The 20,150-nt window shown below is 42.6% G+C and overlaps 1 protein-coding gene across 1 annotated transcript; it reads right to left on the bottom strand.

Annotated features, from left to right (window-relative positions):
* Positions 1 to 403: 403 nt before the first annotated feature.
* Positions 404 to 15,664, bottom strand: LOC119009451 (G protein-activated inward rectifier potassium channel 1-like). Its single transcript, XM_037080734.1, has 3 exons — positions 14,938 to 15,664; positions 3,667 to 3,883; positions 404 to 3,262 (listed from the first exon to the last, which is right to left on the bottom strand). The coding sequence occupies exons 1-3, from the start codon at positions 15,604 to 15,606 to the stop codon at positions 2,589 to 2,591; spliced, it is 1,560 nt and encodes a 519-aa protein (XP_036936629.1). The 5' UTR covers positions 15,607 to 15,664; the 3' UTR covers positions 404 to 2,588.
* Positions 15,665 to 20,150: the final 4,486 nt, after the last annotated feature.

Genomic DNA, 20,150 nt, shown 5'->3' with positions numbered 1-20,150 from the left:
TGACTAAAATGATTAACAGACTCGGCAGCCGGAAGAGAAGGTTAAGGGCTTTGATTTCAAGTGAAGGCAGCAAGGCGTAGAGGATGTTAACCTCACAGGGTTTAGATGAAAAAGCTGTATTTAGAGTTTCCTCTACTCTAAACTTCTGACCTCCTGAAATGTGCTTTAAAATAGACACAAATTTAAGGTTGGTTTAGCTCCCACAGCCGGTGACACACGAGCTGCTGATGCATTTTTGCCGGCTGAACACCTCAGGGTGTTGAAATGTTTAACGCAGTCAGCATATACAAATAAAACTTGAGTCCCACAGAAGAGCAGATGCAGCGTTTTCAGATGGAAAGAGAATAAGGTACTCACAGACGCACTTGTGATTTCAAATAATTTATTATTCAGCAGTTGCAATATTAAGTTTTATCGTACCTTTATATTATTAGCAATAATACATGTGTCCCCTGATGTCAGCATCCAGTGTTTTACATTTTGGTAAATCAGTTCATGATAAAAGAAAGTCTTTAGTCCAAAATTGATCTGTCAGTTCATTTTGTCACCCATGCGTATAACGGGCCGGTGCAAACACTGCACCAAGAGGTAAAAATAGTTAAAATTACAGTAGTAAACATACTTCAAAGGAGCATTCAAATAAACAAATATTCACTAGGCCTACAAGTGATAAATATAGTGTATCAACCTGACCTCTGTAGCAGGATTTTAATCAGTTTTTTAACCAGTTCTGGTTGATTGACCGTTTGCTAAGCCCCATCCTCCTCAGCTAGTGTCCCGACACTTGTTAGGCTTTTGTCTCGTGGATGAAATCTTTGGCAGATTTACCTCTCGAAACACTTGTTGCTTGTTTTTCAAAGAGGTAGACAAAAGCAGTTTCTCATTTCTGGCCTGCAATAATCAATTTTGTCAACTGTTGTGCTGTTAGCTAGCCAGTTAAGCTAACGTCAGTTCAGTGAGTTAGCTGAAGAGTTATCCTCCGGCCGACTTTGTTAATGTCTTTCTTAAAAAAATACATACATTTGCACTTGATCGGTACATACATGATATTGTGCTAGAAGCTTGAGGCTAAAGCTAACAGTTCTCACATAGAAATCCGCCATCCACATCCCTTTTATGATCGATGTATAAGTGCCAAGTAAAACTAGTCCTGGTAGCCTACCTGAAGACTGGTAAGTAAAAACTGTTTGGTTGCATAAACCCTGTTTGACTGCTTAGCTTACATACTGTTGTCATTTGGCATTAACAATGTATCACGGCCTGGGGATAAAGAGTAACTCACTGTGTTTGGCAAACAAAATGTTGGCTTGGAGCGCTGACTTGTCAACCTTTCCAAATGAAATACCAGGACAAAGCTGCTAACATTAGCTTATACCTCAGTAGCCTCCAGGATTGGCTTACCAATTAACAAACTTTGTGGACAAACTGTAAGCAACCGGCACGTTATCTAGCAAGTTATGTCACTTTTTGAATTTAATGAACACCTCTGGACCATCTGAAGGCAGCCTCTGAGAACAATGGATGCCATTTAGAGAACCAAGGTGATTTATGGAGTTTCCAAGTGGACTTATACTGCTAGCTTTGCTGCCAAAGTGATCTTTGACTTTGTTAAATGTAACTATGGTATGTTAGTAGTCGTCTTATTTGCTAACTTAGCCCTGGAGTACCAGGAGCCACTCTGTGCTGTATACCTGATAGGAACTGTTCTCCGTTTTCCGAGGCTGTCTTGTTCTGTCCAGTTCAGCCGCATTCACCAGGAGTTGCTAGTCTTGGCAGAGTCAGCAGACCACTAGCTCCATGGCAGAGGGGTGTATTGCACACCAAGCGCTATTGACTACTTTAAACACTGATCAATATCCGCAACAAGTCCTTCCTCAATTCTTCATCTGCTTTGTCCTTTTTCACAAAATACTGCATGGCGACAAGGCAAATTTTGCCCTCATCTGCATTTTAACATCCCCTTTTGTTGCATTGTTGGAATCTCACAACACCTTGTGCAGCGGTCAGCCCGTGTGCCACAACATATAAATGGGGGTGAACTTTGCATAGCGTCACATCGCTTTCAGTTTGCCTTTATGCTTATTACAGCCCCGTGTACCCCAGTCTAGGCATGTGGAGAAATCCAAACCTTGACGGACTTGCTGTGCCTAATTACAGTTGCTAGGCTCTGATTGGAAAGCCGCCGTTCTCGGGTGGGGGTTCAGCAAACGGTCTGTTCATCTCAGTCTTGATTAATTGAAAAAAAGTGAACTCATTTGAGATATAAAGTCTTTGATGCAACTCTACGGACAGAAGTGAAAGAAACAAGCACGAGGGCAGAAGTGTTAGAAGTCAGTGGGGGGCACAGATGGTGATCTATCAAAAATGACTCACAGTATGAGCGGATGGATGGCTTATTGGTGTTGTCCTTCTATTTGTGGCAATGGACAACATAGTCGAGAGCCCATAAGTAAATGTAAAATACTGGAGAAAATCTGCAAGAAAAAAAATAAAACTTATATCACAGTAGTCTTTATTTATATGCAATGCCCGTCAAGCCTGATTTAATTTTTAAAAATGTTTTCAGTCTTAAAGGTAGTGTGCAGAAATCAGCGGTCGGCATTCATTCTGCGCAGTTTAGCGGGCAGGTTGTCCTCTGGCCGACTCCCCACCAAGGGGATCTGGACTGGTGTCGGGGTTGGAGCAGCGATGGTGCTAACGGCTAATGGCAGTCTGTGTTTCTCCAGTTCAATCTCCTCCGCATCCCTGTCCAAGGACAGCAGCTGGACCTGCTCCTCCAGCTGCCCTTGCCTCGCAACCGGGATGGAGCTGGACCTCAGCCTCTGAATACTAAGTGGAAGGTCCCCTGTGCTGGAGGCCTTCCCCCCGGGCAAGGCCGGCCCGGTCTTCAGCCCCTTCCACAGGAGCTCTTCCTTGGTGGAGCTCATGCGCTGGAGTTTGCTGGGCAGCCGGAAGGTAGGCTCCTCTACGTGGTCTGCATAGTCGGCCGACAGGAGCCTTTCTCTGCGGCCTCCACGGCTGCCATTACCCGGCGGAGGGGAGGAGGGGGTGGGCGCAACAGGCAGAGGGTTAGGCGACGTCAACGGGGACTTCTCCTCCTGTTCTTTTACGCTGTAGGGTGGCGTATTGACCTCAAAGGTGTTGTGAAACTGAGAGTAGTCGACTCTGAAGAAGCCCTCCTCCAGGGACATGACGGGGAGGAAGCGATGGCCCCAAAGGACCTCATCTTCGGTGTAAGACGTCCTCGCCTGGCATGTCATACCTGCGATGGAGGGAAGAGATATAAGTGTTGAAAAACAGAAGTAAAGGACAAAACGGAGATCTCTTGAACATTACAAGGAAATAGCATAGAGTGGGCTGTTAAATGAAAATGGGCAGACAGCCAGACAGGGAACAGTAATGAAAAGTGGAGAATTGCTTTGGGGAAATGAGAGAGTGATGCAGCTGGAAAAAAAAAAGAAGAAAGAAACGAAAGAGCCAGAGAAGAGCTTGTGCTATTAATAATGAAAGCCCATGAAATTAAACATTCAGTTAAATATTTTATTTTATAATACTGAGAAATGCTCTACGCTTCAGGAGTATTTGATGATGAAACTAATCATACAGCTTATTCAAAGTTATTATTTAATAATAACTTCTGTGTTATGAATATTAATTTCCGCTAACCAGTGGTCTCCACGATGCCCTCCAGGATGACAACAATCTCAAACTGCTCGTTCATGAGGGAGCGCTGCGACAGATCGAAGAACGGGCTCTTGGTGTTGATCTCATGGCAGATGGTTAGAGGCGACACTAAGAAGAGCTGGTCTGCTCCCGTCCCAAATCCTACATCCAGCTCACACTGGTCCAGAGGCAGGAACTCGCCTTCTGGGGTCTGTCGAGACTAGAAACACAAAAGTTTCAGACATATTAAATTTACATCTTTACTTTAAGAAATAGGATTCAGGATGCTTGCTTTCAGTCTTTACATGAAGCTAAGCTAACTAGCTAACAGCTAGCTAGCTGTAGCCTTATGTTTCCTCATGGCATAACAGAATCTATCAATCTTCTCATCAAACTTTATGCAGAAAGCAAATTCTCTGCAATTTTGAATTATTCGAAATTGGTTGAATTTTATAAGAACGTGTTTGCTTATAAAATTTCACATAAAAGGTCAGAGGCACAAGTCTCGTGGATAAGTATAAGTATTGCTCTTGAATCTCTTGAGGGTAAGATGTCGCAGGACAACAAAAGTCAGAATGCAGTGAATGATGTAGTTTATGCAAGGATCTTTACCAGTAAATACAAAATTCCTGAGTGCAACTGATTAGCTTAGCTCAAAGATAGATGGAATCCCTCTAATTTCACAGCACTGTGCTCAGCAAGTGCATAAAGGGTTTTTATCCACATTGCCACAGGGGTTTTATGACCGAGGATGACCGGCGTCCACTTCGCTAGCCAGGACAGTTTTTATGTGATCTCTGTTGGACAGTAAACGCCCCCCAGCTACTGCACACGTCTGCCTGCATATATATTTTTGCAGGTATAATCCTGATGAGATTTGAAGCAGTGTTAAGGTTCCCATGAAATAGCTTGAAAAGGCAATTTTCCTGTGTGATTAGACACAGTTCCACATGACATGGGACGTAAAGTGAGGAGGGATTTGACTTTGAGGGGCCTGTTTTGCTTGACAGATTTGCATGTTTTGTAAAAATGGGGAGGGAGTGGCTGGGAAAAAAAGTCTATGATGGCATTTCATTAATAGAATATTTATTTGCCTCTCAGGGCTGGGTGAGTCAACAGAAAATGCCTGTCACTTTTGGCAGATACATGGACGGATCTTGATCTAAAAATAAATTTAAAAAAAAATGGGGAATGTATGAATATTTTGACACATTTTTGGCATATAGTGATATACGAACAACAAACCCAGGAGATACAACAACCCCTACAAATGGGTTCTGCTGTTCTCTGCGCACTTAGTGGCAGACATGATGGGGAAAGGTGAGAATAAGGGTGTAATATAACCACATCTCCGCCAGACAACATGAGTGCTGGTAACACTTTTAGTTTCTAGCCACCTTGCGGTAATCTTTCACTCTCATTGGCAGCATATTGGAGTGCTTAAAAACTGTCTGCAGTAGCCCGGCCTCAAGACAAGTATCATTAGATTATGGAGAAGAACTAGTGCTTGCTCTTGGGAAACCATGCTCCATCAAATAAAGCACTCTTCTAGCTGTTAAATTAAAACATGGGATTAGGGAGAATGCTCTGTATGAGCTTATAAAACCTCTTTGGCTGTCAATTTCAAGCCTCTTACTCGAGTTGATTTGTCAGGAGTGAATGATTTACAAAGGAAAAAGGTGTTTTGTATCAAGGCCGAGGATAAAAAAAAAAGAAAGAAAAATACATGCGCCCACCCACACGAATCCCAACACGAATGAATAAAAAGCAAAAATATTACACACGTTTATTACCTAGACTGACTTGCGCTCTGCCGCGGCTTAATTCAGATGGTAGTTTCTGTCATATCATGTTAAATTGTATGCAGAGTAGTCTCCCCAGCCCTTTGAGTGAGGAGCCACTCGGTCCACAGATGGCAAACAGGCTGTCATTTATATTCACAGTGATGTTGAGGACAGAAGGGTGTGACATTTCACAGGAAGACGTCTGTGCCCACAGATCCCTGGCTCGCCTCAGTGAGCGAAAGCGTCGGCCATCATGCTGTATTAGTGGTGGGCTCTCCCTGAACATGCAGACGGGGAGTCTACGTCGCATGTCGCCTGAAGTTAAATCAGAGTAAGAAAACGCTCTGAGAGCCGGAGAGGCCGACGCGTTAAGCGATAGAGCGATGTTGAAAAGTGCGGAGGAAGAGATAAAAAAAAAAAGCCACACCGCCTGCCTGTCATTTAATCCACCCGTCTGCATTGTAGAGGAGGCTTCTATTACTCACTTCACTTTGACATTTCCCACGAAAATTCATAGATGTGAAAGATGCAGATGTAGTCTCCTGTGGTGTTGTAAAGCAGGGGTGTTTGCTTGTTTGCAATCCAGCAGCAGCCTAACAAAGCAATTTATAATCTTGATTGCTAAAAGTAAGATCGTCTCATGTCTGTGTGATAAATATGAAGCTTACATCCAGCAGGCATTTAGCTTAGCGTAGCTTAGCAGAAAACCTGAAAAGAAGAGGGAACATCTGGCATGGATCTGTCCAAAGATAACAATGTGGCCACCAAATACCCAGCAAATGTAATCCACCTACCACCACCTTAAAATCTCACTGATTAACATGTTGTTTATTGTTTATTACACACAAAAAACTAATTTGCTGTCTTCAGATTCTGTCTTTATGCTGCAGGATATATTCTTATATTGATAATATGAGAGTGGTATAAATCTTTATATCTTACTGGATGTAAATAATAAGGGTGTCACAATTTTTCACTTTAATTTTTTTAGGCCATGATTCCACATAATATAAACATTTGTGCAAAATCTTATTTAAAAAGAAAAAAGTGTAACTTTTTACTGGTTAGGGTCGGGCAAGTTCAGATAACATTGAGAGAAAATAAAGATTCTAGAGTTTAACCAAAAAGCACCACCCTTTGGGGTTTAACAGAAATTCTGTTTGTTACAGGGTTCAGTTTCTCAAACCTGCCCCGAGTAAACCCTCTCCCAAACTAATCAATAAAGCATCTTTGAACACAAATAATGAATGAAAATAAGCCCAGAATTTCTGTACCCCCAGTACCAGTCGGTTGGATCGTGTAGCTGTGTAGCTTGGAAGTGTAGCTGCAGGCTACCGGCAAGCTAGCTATGTTGTCGTGATTTGAACTGAAAGCTTGTTTAGATGGAGCTGGATGGAGATCTGTGACACCTCCAGTGACGCAGCATGTTGCCCAGAATGTCAAACTGTTCCTTTAAGTGCACCTTAAAATTAGGGTTGGGAAATAAACATTAGGCCACATGGTAATTGCGATATGAGACTGTACTGTATATTGTGATATGACACAAGATTTAAAGTCTGCATTACAGTGAAGTGATGTCATCCTGTGAGCTTACCAGACTGTTCTACTAGTTCTGATCAATTCTTGCATTCAACATTGCTGATGAATATTTATGGATTAAAAATCTTATTGTGTTAAAATCTTGTGACAGTATCGATAGCCATGGTCAGAAATATTGTGGTCTTTCATCATCATGATAAATATTGTGTGTTGTGAAAAGATACTGCAATATTAGCAGCAGAGTATCATATATTGTTCTGTCTTGTGTTTATGAAACGTCTGTATCATAAATAAATTTACCTATTGATATTCCTTTAAGTAGTTTGAATTCCCCGTTGATATTTTCATTTATTGGACTTTGCAAGCGGTGTAGTAGTTACCGCCTCTACCTACAGTAAATCTCATTAACCAGCTTCCTTCCGCAGTATCTCTTAGATTTAAACAAGTGTAATACTCTTGCAATTGATTTTTCATCCATATTGAGCTCCACTTCTGGAAAAAAAAGAAAGAAAAAAACCTCCCTCCGTCTCCCATAAATGGGAGGAGTGCTTGAAATCATTTTCAAAAAGCTGCCGGTGTCAGACGTTGAATTTATTTATTTCTCCCAGTCATTTAAAAATGTAAATTGTCACTGTGTACTGCAGGCAGGTGTCCTATTTGTCAGCCATGTTCATGCAAGTCAATGAGAACGCGAACCAATTTCCTGGGAAGTCATATTTAAGCCATTCTAGTTATGAAAGTGAGGCTGCTATTTTTCACATACTGTTTGCGGCTCTGACGACTAGCATCCAAATTACACTGCTGCCAAGGAGGGAGCAACCTGCTTGACACTGAATGGTTTTAACAAGGTGAGCCCCTTGTGTGTGTGTGTGTGTGTGTGTGTGTGTGTGTGCGTGTGCGTGTGTGTGTGTGTGTGTGTGTGTGTGTGTGTGTGTGTGTGTTTCTCTTACTGCCGCTAAACAGTCAGAGCCACGAGGGGGGAATTAATGGCCTTTGGAAGAGGACCTGATATAGAGGGAGTGCTTAATTTACTTAGCCACCTGAGATTCAGGTTGAGTGAAAGCAGGCCCAATCCCCGGTGACACACTTCCTCTCAAGTGGCGGCGTGTGTGCGCAGGTGTGTATGTTAAAGACGCAAACAGTGAAAGTTCAAGGGAAGCGTGTGTACGTGCACATTTGTCCTGTGTGTGTGTGTGTGTGTGTGTGTGTGTGTGTGTGTGTGTGTGTGTGTGTGTGTGTGTCTTTAATGCGACTATATCTTTGCATGTGCGTGTGGGTCCAGCTGGATCCTTCGAGGTTTGGGCCGGACTCAGGCGTAACGCCCACGCAGACTTCCCAATCTCTCGACAGCGCCATTAAAGCTAATTCAACTGTCATTCCTATTGTCTCTTCTTCTTCTTCTTCTTCTCTCCTTCTCCTCCTCCTCCCTCTGCTTGTCCTTCAGAGTTAGACAGCGGCAGATGTGGGAAGTCATGCTGACACGTCTGCCTGCCTGTCTCGCTAAACACTCGCATCCATGCCTGTCTATCTGCTACTACTAGCCCTTACCGCTTATCTCCTGCTGTGGACCAGCCTACTGAGGCGCGCTTCTGCCGACATTGACGAGCACCGCCCAGCTGTCACTCTGTCTCCCTCTTTCTGTCTTTCCAGCTTTTTGTTTGCCATGTCGCTGCTGTTTTCTGCTTCTTTCTCTCTCGTCTGAGCACTTTTATTTTCTTTTTCCCTTGCTGGGATGCGTCCTCCAATGCGCTGTTGGCAAAACCAGATGCAAGTGTGTCCCTTTAGTTCAAAATCCTATTCTGCCTGCGCTGCACGGGTCAGAGCACCACTGCATTCTTTTGGTTTATTAATGAAAGCTGCATTAATATTAATGAGAATTCAAGGACAGTTATCTTTATTAAGTTAATATGCATTATGGATGTCGAAGAAATGCAGCAGTCCTGCGAAAGGAATCGTTTCCAGTTCTTGGCATGAAATTGGCTTGAAGGTATTTGAAACTCAGTAACCCTTGACACACTGTAATGAAAATAGTATCTATAATTGAAAAAAGAAAATAGATAAATAAAGTGTTCAATATCAGGTGTAAATTAATACAAAGTTCTTGGGCTATCACCTCGTGCTGCGAAGAACCACAAAGTCCTGCATCCTGTCAACCTCCTTATAGAGTTGCAAAGTTGGGGCAGCGTTTTATTTGCAACTGTATTAGAAATGATCTGAGCATCAGAAGTCCTGGAACAGGATTTAACTACGACTCCCAAGGTGCATTTTCTCCAAGACACATTGAATAATGAACAATATTAATAACATAGTTTAAGATTATGAGTTGTGCGCCACGGGGGACAGCTAAACCAAAGATTAAGCAGCTGTGAAAATGTCTGACTGGCTTCTTCTCCGTAGTGGTAGCCATAGTGATGGTACATTTGCAAACAATCTGTTTTTTTTCCTTGACAGTTATTTGGTATACACAAACTCGATGGGGGGCCATCTTTAAATTGTTAATGCCGCTCCCTTTTATGAGAACATAGAGAGCAAGTCCCTCACAAGACATGCTGCATGTGCGATGTGATAAATTAGCTTCCTGCTTTTGGGAAAATTGTATGTATGTATTATAAGTTCAATAGTGGCAATTCAGAGGGTAATAAAGTAGTTACCCACTGCCAAAGCAGAGGGATACAGCATCACTTTATGTAATGTTTACAAAGCAGAACTTTGACTTTAGGTCTGGCAATTAAGTGTTGCATAGCCTCGACCACACATACAAAATGAAATTAAACTGGTTAGATGTCTAACCTTGAATCTTATCCAGTCACTGTCCTTGTGGTTATTTCGCAGATAAACCCTGTAACCCCTGCACCCTAAAAATCTGAAAAAAAAAAAGAAAAGAAAAAGATGAGCCACTTTCGGAAAGGAGCAGCGTCATTAGATCAGGCTTCCTTCAAACAGCTGCAATTCCCATCATGTAATGGCCTGTCCCGAACACGAATTATTTGAAATGGGAATACAGTCTAATCCAGCATGTCAGGATCAGCAATACCCCTTCAGCACCCAGATCATTCGGCACAGGTGCTCTACAGGGTTGTGTCAGCTCACCTGTTATTCTTTTAAAGCCTCAAATAACACAAGTTATCCTCAGCCTACCACACAAGGACACAAGTCCTTCAGCCTCTTTCCCTGACATAGAGCATTTGGTACAGTGGTGTGATGACAGCTGGTGATAAAAAGAAAAAGCGAGGAGATGGTTACCTTAACGGGAGACTTAAGGCTTAAGCAATGCTTAAGCAACAAGCCAACGTTGACAGTTTGTTTTCTCTATACGTTTAACGCAGACTCAGGGTGCACGTGGTGGGTCATGGGATTACGCATCTTTTCTATCAGTCAGGTATGGGACGTCAGCACGGTTTGGCATTCTCACTGTACAGATAGAATCTGGTTACTGGTACAGACTGTTATAAAGACTGTCAAGAGGAGTGAACTGTAGTCCCTTCAGTCAATATAAGAGCAGTGTGTTCTCAGGCAGGCACAGAGAATATTGTCTGACCGTTCTCACTTTGTCCATGCTGAATGTGAGCTCTTACCCTCTGTCAAATGATGAACACCCCAATGTAAACTCAACCCCTTTAAAAAGTCATCTATGCTTACCAAAATTTTTAACAGGGTTGACTGAGGCTCCAGGAGTTGTGCAATAGCTTCATGTTGTTTTTATCACAGGCTGTGCAATATGTACGGTGTGTAATTTGTGGTCGTACAGTATGTGTTACTTTGGTTATATATTTGCTTTTTAACTGTTATTACTAAAGAGGTTATGTTTTCACTCGCATGTGTTGGTTGGTTTGTCAGCAGGATTACGCAAAAAAATTAGAACAGACCCCATTATCTTTTTATTTATCCAGATAAATGCGATGTCGACGGTTTCTCTACATTTCATTCCTTTCTCAGGGAATAATTCAAGGCTCTCTGAAAAATCAGGTGTATTTAGGTGGATGGTACATATGAGCGAGTACAATTAGATACAGATCCAAATAAAATTCTGGATCTAGCAGATTTAAATGTGTTTTGGATTAAAGGGGACTGCTGGGCCTTGGCTGAGGTCAGTAAATCATTGTATCTTATTGTATCGTATTGTTCAGTTCACTGAAAATATTCACATTTAAGAACTGGAATCAGAGATTTTTTACGTTTCTTCTACTTAAAAAGTAACTCAAATAGATATACGGCTTGTTTTACCCAACTGTCCATCCCCATCGTCCTCAGACCTTCGAAAACAGACTTTTCACCCTTTATCCTACTTCCCCTCACTTCTTCCTTTGCAGCCGCGATGATCACAATGGCCACTAGAGGTCATCGACTGACAACAAACATAAACGTGGTAATTGGATGCTTTCAGAGTTGACATATGGTCATTTTCCTTTCCACTGATCCAAGGGCACCAGCAGCACATAGGCATCGTTGCAGGAAGGTGAAACAACTGGCTGACAGCGTGCACGATTGTTTTTTAATTCCTACAACATATTACATAGAAAGCTGCCATCAGTGATGAATGGAGATGCATGGAGAGGCACTGCCACTGTGAGACCTTGAACAAGAGACTAATATCACTGCTTCCTGGAACATTATGTCAAATTGTGAACACGATAAAGTTGAAAAGATTTGAAATACTGCACCTATGCCTCACCGTAATACGTTTATTCATGCGTATACCGTCTAGTTTGAGAAAACATGCAGAAGTTATAGACGCATTCCTGCAGAATAATCAAGAGTGTGACTCGAGTATCCAGGTCCCATGAGAATTTACAGCCCATGTCCGCTGCAGTGCCATGTCACAGCGCGTTTACACACCTCCATCATTAGGATTTACTGCAGCATGGCTCATCGCCCCCGTCAGCTTTGTTGGCAGGCCATCTCGCAGTGACCTTGAGCTGCTGCATGTTACCTTAACAGAAGCTTGGGAAGTGCTCTCACTGTTGCAGGTACAGTAGTACGAGGTGATGTAAGGTCCGTTTACTCTACAATGCCCCCACTTCACAGTCTGGCACCACAATGGCAGAGCTTTATGGGCTATAAAACACCACTGTGTCTTTTAACATACATTCGATCAAAGTCCCACCATGGTATACTGCACTCTGCATCATTATAACAACATATGTCATCTAGAATTCAGAGAAAAGAGGAGGCTTCACCTGACGATAAATCATAAAGTGTAGTTGAAGATGTTCTACAGTTAAAGAAAATCCATAGAACGTAATGAAACTGAACTCAGAAAGCACATTTCACTTGTTTACTGTTTGTCCTCTGGGTGATTGATGCCACATGAAAGTGATGCTGCTTAGCAGATAATTAGAAAAGTCCTGGATGTCAGACCTTTTCCACCGACACGACTATAGATGTTGATTTAAAAAAAAAAAAAAAAAGCAATTTAATGATCATTTAATAAGATCAGCGTTTACTGGCAGAAATCCCAGATTAGGATCATTGCATAAATCCAATTAAGTGATCTTTGAAAGAAGGCCAAGGACTGTTTAACTACACAAAATCATTAAAAAAAACAGATGGGGGAGGACACTTTAAACAACAAATGTTCCCTCTGTAATTCATGTTTTGATTGTATCACACTAAGCAGGTTTATTTACTGAAAAAAAAAGAACCAGTGCGTAGCCAAAGTACCGATTCTTCAGTACCGCAGCAGTTTGTCACCGCTTGTTACACTTTTGTGAATCAGAACCGCTCTTGCTTCTCGCATTACACTCGTCCACTGAGCCTCAAGGTATCAGATGAAAGCCGTAATCTGAATTTATCACAACTATTCTTCTTGTGGATCCATAAAAAGAGGTACTTCTACCAAGGAGATGTCTGTTATATTGGCACGCTCATTGTGCAGACAAATCTGTCCAAGGTCAAACATGACAGCGTGCCCCGTGGGCGAATGTGCTCCTGCCTGCATTCCGTTTGAAATAAGAGGCGGACCGCGTCATCGACAACTATTACAGAATATTAAACCATCTCAGTGGAACTATTGGCCTTTCTAGGGGGAGTAAAAGTTGCTGATACAGCATATATACGCCTCAGGGATTCTGCGTTGATTAATCGCAATTATCTTTCTTTGCCTTTCTCTGCTATTAATTAAAGAGTAAACGGCGATAAAATGGAGGAGAGCTCATTCCAAGAGAACCTGTTTTTAACTGTGTTTTTTTATTGTGTTAAACTAGGTGACTTCGGTTTCTCTAATGGACGTCGTTTTTTTTCTACGATCTCTTACTCAAATAAAAAAAGACAGAGGCAGAACAGAAAGCATTCATATAAAACATGTTAAAACACATCTTAAAGGTGCACTACGTAGTTTTAATTGGGGGAGAAAGATCTTAACAGACTGATTTTTTTAATGCCTAAACAAACTAACAATAACTCTTGTGTTTTCACGGCTGATTAGGATTTGTTTATATGTGGCGGACCCGGCCACCTTTCTAGCTTCAAACAGTGATTCTGGGAACCTCATGTTCCTCTATGAGGGCTTGTTTATTCAGTTATGGAAAAAAATAGATATTGGTGAGTCCGAATTATCACCTCATTAAAATTCAGAGTTTGAATTTCCTCGCAGTGCCCCTTAAAGCATGACATTAAAGGTGCACTTTGTAGTTTTGGGGAAGAAATGTTAATCAGAAGAGAAAGATCATCACTGATTGATTCTTTTATGCCTAAACAAACTTTCTTTGTTTTCGTAACTGAATAAACAAACTGACCTTAAAAGGACGACACCGCTGCTTCATACTGCTTCACTTTGTTTACCTTTGTCGGACCCTGCCACCTTTTCTAGTTTCTATTATTACCTCAATAATATGGTAATTGCTAAAATTCAGAGTGTGAATTTCTTCTCCAAAAACCCTGCAGGGCCCCTTTAAAGCACAACTATATCAACGCCCTGATGATGAACATACTGGGGGGGGCTTTCTGGTGACTCTCCCTGGAGGGCAGAGAAAGTAAACTGTCACTTGGGATCATCACGCCGCTCACGCAGGGGTGACAAAAGCACAACCAACTCTCCCTGTCACAACCAGGCACCGCTCTCCTTTGGATATCTGCTCGGACTGTTGGAGATTTTCATTTAAGAGACACGCCTGGTTGCAGCGAGCGAGAGCGGGAGATCGTACATCAAGCACGCAAAAATCAAATCATGTGTGATGGATTGTGGTGTGGACATGACTTCTCCAGCGCTAAATTTTTAGACATGGAAGTCCTGCTTCATTCTGCAAAAGATATTTTACAAGCAGGTGTGATTTAGAAAGTGCAGTTTTAGTCTCTTTCCCTCTGCACACTCTTCAGTGTATATCACTATCAGCTCACGGTGCTTCAGATTAGTGTCATTCTGTCTTTAGGCAGGAGTATAGGAATTGGCTCAATTGATCTTGTAGTCAATCAGCTTGGTCTCCCAGTACTGTCCCTCAGGGGCCCCATTCATCTCATCTGCAGACAGTTAAAGCAAAGGCTGAACTTGGAGATATACAGCCCACTGACAGCCATTCTGCTGACTGGAGGGGTGTGTGTGTACTGTGTGGGCTCTCATTTCACCAGGAAACACACTCTGCAGCTGTGCTCAGGACAAATCCAGCACTGGAAGTGTTGAGTTTGCTGCTGGGGGGTGAATTTAAGTGGTCACTCAATAAAATACATCTTATGTTGGAGCCTCGTGTGAGTCTCTGGGGGGGTGCAATCAATTCTGGCGATGAATGGGAATTCAATGCATGACTTGGAAAGCACTCGTAAAACATAATGGGCAATTTCAAAACAAATGAAGGGGGCTGTCAATTAGCCTCAGCTCTGATAATGGCGTTTTAAAAACTCTCGAGATGGAGCGAAAAAGGCGCGTGCCCACTGCGCAAAAATAAGTGCGCCACGTACCCAAACACGAGCCCACGAGCCCGTGTTTGGGTACGTGGCGCAGCCTCAACCTGTAGCCTACCTTGATGAGTTTGCACCTGATCTGCGCCGACACCATGTGGCTGTTCCGCAGGTTCCCCACCCGGAACATGAGGCACAACTTGCCGTCCCGCTGCGAGATCACCGCGTCCTGGCTGAACATGAGCGTCTCGGCGCGCTTCTTCGGCTGCGACATCTTGATGAACATGCAGCCGATGAGGAAGGCGTCCACGATGGAGCCCAGCAGCGACTGGAAGAGGAAGAGGATGATGCCCTCCGGACACTTCTCGGTGATGTAGCGGTAGCCGTAGCCGATGGTCGCCTCCGTCTCGATGAAGAACAGGAACGCGGAGGGAAAGTTGTACACGTTGGCGACGCACGGGGTGTAGGACGCGTCGTGGCCGCTGTGGCTCAGGTCGCCGCGGATGTACGCGATCACCCACCACATGGAAGCCATGACCAGCCAGGCGACCGTGTAGGTGAGGATGAAGATGAGCAGGTTCCAGCGCCACTTGAGGTCCACCAGCGTGGTGAAGAGGTCGGAGATGTAGCGGCTCGTCTCCCCGCCAAGGTTACCGTGCTGGACGTTGCAGCGGCCGTTCTTCTCCACGAAGCGCTGCCTCTTCCTCTTCACCGGCGCGGAAAAAGTGATGCTCCGGTTGGTGTTGACCACCTGGTAGTCCTCGCCAAATTTCCGCCGTATGGCTGACATTGTATTAATCACCGAGCGATCGATACTTGTGCAGAATCGGGCTCTTTACGCAACTTTGGTGTCTCCCCCCCCCCTTACCCCCTCCCTCCCCTCCCTGTCCAAAACCGGGCAATAACGCTCACACTCAGCGCGCCACTCGCATCCTCCTCCTCGCGATGGAGACGAGCCTCTCTCCCGTAGATTAGTCGTCAGGGAGCGGAGATTCTGCGCAAAGCATGATTCAGACCTGGTCCTTTTACGCAGAAGGAGTCTCCCGCATGTGCCAACTTTTCTCTCGGGTCTCATCCACGAAGGGGAAGAAAGAAATAGAAGAACGTCTAAATCAGATTTCGCGCAATAGCTGTGTTGATGCAGCTGTTGTAGGCTGTGTCCTTGGTAGATCCCGGCTGTGAGGTGCTGTGGCGGAATAAAGCCTTGAGTGTGTGTTGTGAGTAGCAGGCTACGGTGCGCGCCGCTGCCCGAGGGGAGCCCGCGCTGGTAGGAGTGACTTCGGAGTAGAGAGAGTGGTCGAGCTGCAGCACGGGTGGCCGATATCTCCTCCAGCAGGGGTGGAGGGGGTGAGGGAGAGGGAGAGGGAAGTGTTTTCTTTCGGGGGGTGGGCTTGTACCCAATCAGGTAAAAGGCATCAGAGCGCGCAAACAATATCGCAGTGAAATCAACCGCGGGAAACCTTTAAACTATTTCCTTTCATTTTCCCCACGCGGCAACTTTGAGATCTGTGTCGTCATGCCTGATGTCCTCTGTCTTGGCTGGAGGAGGACAATGCGCTGTGAAAATGGGTTATTCTCGGGGTAATTTAATACCTACTTGGGGTGAGGGGCGGATATTTGGTTCCCCCTAGTGTTGCTGCAGTGGAAGTGAACCTGAGCTTATGCCAAGAGCTGCAGACATGCAGCCGCATTAACACAACATTAATCTCTATTTGCAGTCAGTGCTTTTGACAGATGATGATGAAGAGATGTCCCAAAATTATAGAAATATAAAAGAGAATAAGAATTAATTTTGGAGTTGACCACTGATCGATTAATCATTTTTACTTACTTGGATTCCTCTACTTCTTACGGAACATTAGAGCGGGCACTGTGTAGTTTTAGAGAAGAAATTGAATCTCAGACTGTCAATATTTACCATATTAATGAGATTATACAATATTTTTCCACAAGTGAATAAATTAACTGTTCTCAGAGGAAAATATGGTCACCAGGTTACTGTTTGAAGCTAGAAAAGGTGGCAGGGTCCGCCACATATGAACAGCCAGTTTGTCTTTTCAGTTTATTCTGTTTGTTTAGTCATTAATGAAAATTATCAATAAATGAAGATCTGTCTCTTCTGATTCAAATTTCTTCCCCAAAACTGTCTTCTTCTTCTTCTTCTTCTTCTTCTTCTTCTTCTTCTTCTTCTTCTTCTTCTTCTTCTTCCTACAGTTGAATGTTTGAGCTCCACTATGTAGATTAGCATAATGTATTTGTGTGCGACTATGATGCTAAAAGGCTGCTCAAAGTGGAAGTTTCATCTGTGCCCAGTGAAAACTTGATTTTAGAAGAGACATCCTGGTCCAGGATTCAGCAAACGCTGAGAATGGGCTTCACAGCAAAGTAGGGCGTGATGTACTTCTACTTAACAAAAGACGCATATTTCCATGATTATAGATTCTTCTTTTTTTTGTGGAAAACCCTACACAAGACTCTGCTGGAGTCGAGGCCATATTTGAAAGAAAATGCAGCAAGGCGCCCTCTTAGATGACCCTTTGGTATATAAAACATGATTAGGTGCCCTCGGGGGTGTCCTTCCAGTGGAGAAAACAAGATTGCGCTAGTTCTTCTTTTTCAGCCAGCCTCAGGAGTTTGGCTTCGTTTCACCTCCCGAGCAAGGTTTTAGAAACTGCTACTCATCCTCTGACAACAAGTCGGCCATCTTCTCACCGGACATTTGCTGATTGTTTGATCTGCAAAATCTGCATCTGTGATGAAGATGCTTGATGTATCGATCTCCTGATGGTTAGAACGCCATGCAATGGCACCTTAGAAACCCGTAAGTCTTGTTATGATTTCACACTGAAAAAAGACCCCTTTTGGTTGGAATAACAATTTTACTTTAGACAGACAATATTACAGACTCAGAAAAAGCCTGAATGTGGTCCTTATGAGGACATTATGAAGTTAATATAGCTGTGTGTTGGTGCTCTTGCAGGAAGGAGCAAGCGCCATATCTGCTGTGTGTGTGTTTTCCACTAGACTATGCATCTTGTACCTCTGCAGAAAAGCAGGTAATGGAACTACCCCCGAGAGGAATTTCAAGTTGGAATGCGACAAGAATTCTTTCAACATTGTTATATCCTCTGCAGTTGCTTCATCAATGTCAATTCATCACCTCGTACTCCGAAATCAGCCCTCTTTACCCCGCCGTTTTATTTCTAATCAACAGGAAGTAGAGGTGATTTGGTCTCATGCTCCACAGAATGACCAAGAAAACAAAAATGGAAAAATACTTTTGCAGGCTGAAGTTTTTGGATTTGGACATGATGACGATGGAGTTTTTTTTTTTATTATTCTAAGAACAGAAGACACTGGAGGTGGGAACTGAACCGCAACCGACAGAATGGCTATTCAGCTATTCTCAGTTTTTAACCTTGATACAGTAATGGGTGCTTTAGACTGAAGTGCTCTTTCATTTTTATCAGAAATATGCTATGAGTCACCAAACAGATGTACAACAGGGGAGTGATCCGATGAGTCAACTCAAATGTCATGTTTTTATTTTCTAAATTTATTGATCGTTAAATTGTCTCTTTGTTGCTTTGAGCTTCTCAGAAGCAGCATTTTAAGTGTGTATTTTTAGTCATGACTGTGAGCCATCAAGCTGATCACTGACAATTACAAGTTGATAATAAGAACCACATTTATTCAGTTTCAGATGTGAAACATAAGTGTCTTTTCTCTCGACTCCTGACAGCAGAAATCGTGCAAAGGGTGCTGCATGAACTTCAGAAAATCGCAAACAGTGTTTTCCTAAAATCTGCTGATATTGAATATCAAATGAAAATGCAACCAGGGAAAAAGGAAAGCTTTCAAGGTTTATTATGCAGACAATCAAAATAACCTGATCTATGAAGCCACATTTTGAGAGGAAAGGACACATCTCATCGTAATGAATCTATCACACACCAACAAGCCTTTCTATTCTATCTAAGGACCAACACAAATGCACTTTGTTCCACTGCAATAAAGTCTGAGCAGGTAATAAAACATTCCTTGTAGGGGGCTTCGGGGTAAAAATTGGGCCCCAACATCACCTTATGTATGGACAGTGTAAGGATGATATAAACAAAAATAATGAAGGTCTTAAAAAATTCTGTTTAGGGGACTTTCAGCAGTGTAGGGCCACAGCATATGGGCATTTAGCGGGATCCAATTTAAAGGACAGGTTCACCCAAAAAATGAAAATAAATGTATCTTACTCACCCATGTGGAACGTCAGGTGAAGTTCCGTAGCAGCATTCTCCTAAACAACTGAAGTAGATGGGGACTTGTTTTAAAATGTAAAAAAAAAAAAAAAGGTTAATATCTATTCTTTCACGGTCGAGCTTGTGTATTCAGATTTCGGCTACAAAAAGGATGTATATAATGTCTTTCAATTGTATTTGGGATTTGGGCTTCTGGAGACTTGGAATTACATCCCCATCTACTTAAGATGTCTAGGACAATGCTGTAACGCTGTTTATTTGTCAAGCTACAGAATACTTTTGTGGACCATGGGCCAAATCTAATCTGCCATTAAATTGGATTAGGCAGCCAGATATTGAATAAAATATATTACATTACTATAAGAAAAATATACTGATTGTGCTTCTTATACATAGAGCCATCTTCAGATCCTACTATTTTTGGATCACCACTGAACAAAAACATATCTAAAAGACTTCAATTCAATGTCTGAAGTTTTTTAAAAGACTCCCACGAGAAAGCCAGAATGAAGATGTTATTTTATGTCTTTTTTAGACAGTTGGTTGACAATAACTTTCTATTTAATGAAGCTAATGAATAGTTCACTTGGTAAAAGGCCCTTTTTAGGCATAGTGAGATTGATGCACAGGGTTCAAACCTGCAGTTTCTGCTGCAAAAAGGAAAATCTTGCCATCATAAAAAACTTAAAAAACATAAAAAATGAAGTTCTTTACACATCTGTAACTCAAGTTAATAAGATGTTTAAAATGACATGTTAAAATTTTTGCTTTGCACCCTGTGAGGATGTTACATGGACATCAGTGGTGAGCGTTGAAGGGGGTAATAGAAAGATTAAAAAAAAATGTTGATTCTGACTCTCCAGTGGAAGTCGTTTCACTGTCGTCGAAGACGATGAAACGTTATTTATTCAGTTGTGGGGGGAAAGAAATCAATATTTCTGAATGTATTATTTCTTTCTTATTAATTTTGACTTTGAATTTCTTCTTCAAAACTACATATTTCCTGTTTAATCAAAACCCAAACTAGTCTGCCCACACACCCTTCTAACCAGCACACAATGTGCAATACCAGAAACACAGA

Source organism: Acanthopagrus latus, chromosome 20, assembly GCF_904848185.1.
Source record: "Acanthopagrus latus isolate v.2019 chromosome 20, fAcaLat1.1, whole genome shotgun sequence".
Lineage (NCBI taxonomy): Eukaryota > Metazoa > Chordata > Actinopteri > Spariformes > Sparidae > Acanthopagrus > Acanthopagrus latus.
Note: the sequence above shows the minus strand (reverse complement) of the source record. Positions and strands in the feature narration are given on the sequence as shown.

What these genes read in the sequence shown, in the direction of transcription:
- LOC119009451 (XM_037080734.1), bottom strand. Translation starts at nt 15,606, where the DNA reads ATGTCAGCCATACGGCGGAAATTTGGCGAGGACTACCAGGTGGTCAAC. An exon ending in TCAGGTGCAAACTCATCAAG is followed by an intron (nt 3,884 to 14,937) that starts GTAGGCTACAGG and finishes TTGTGTTTCTAG; the next exon opens with TCTCGACAGACCCCAGAAGG. An exon ending in GGGCATCGTGGAGACCACTG is followed by an intron (nt 3,263 to 3,666) that starts GTTAGCGGAAAT and finishes CCTCCATCGCAG; the next exon opens with GTATGACATGCCAGGCGAGG.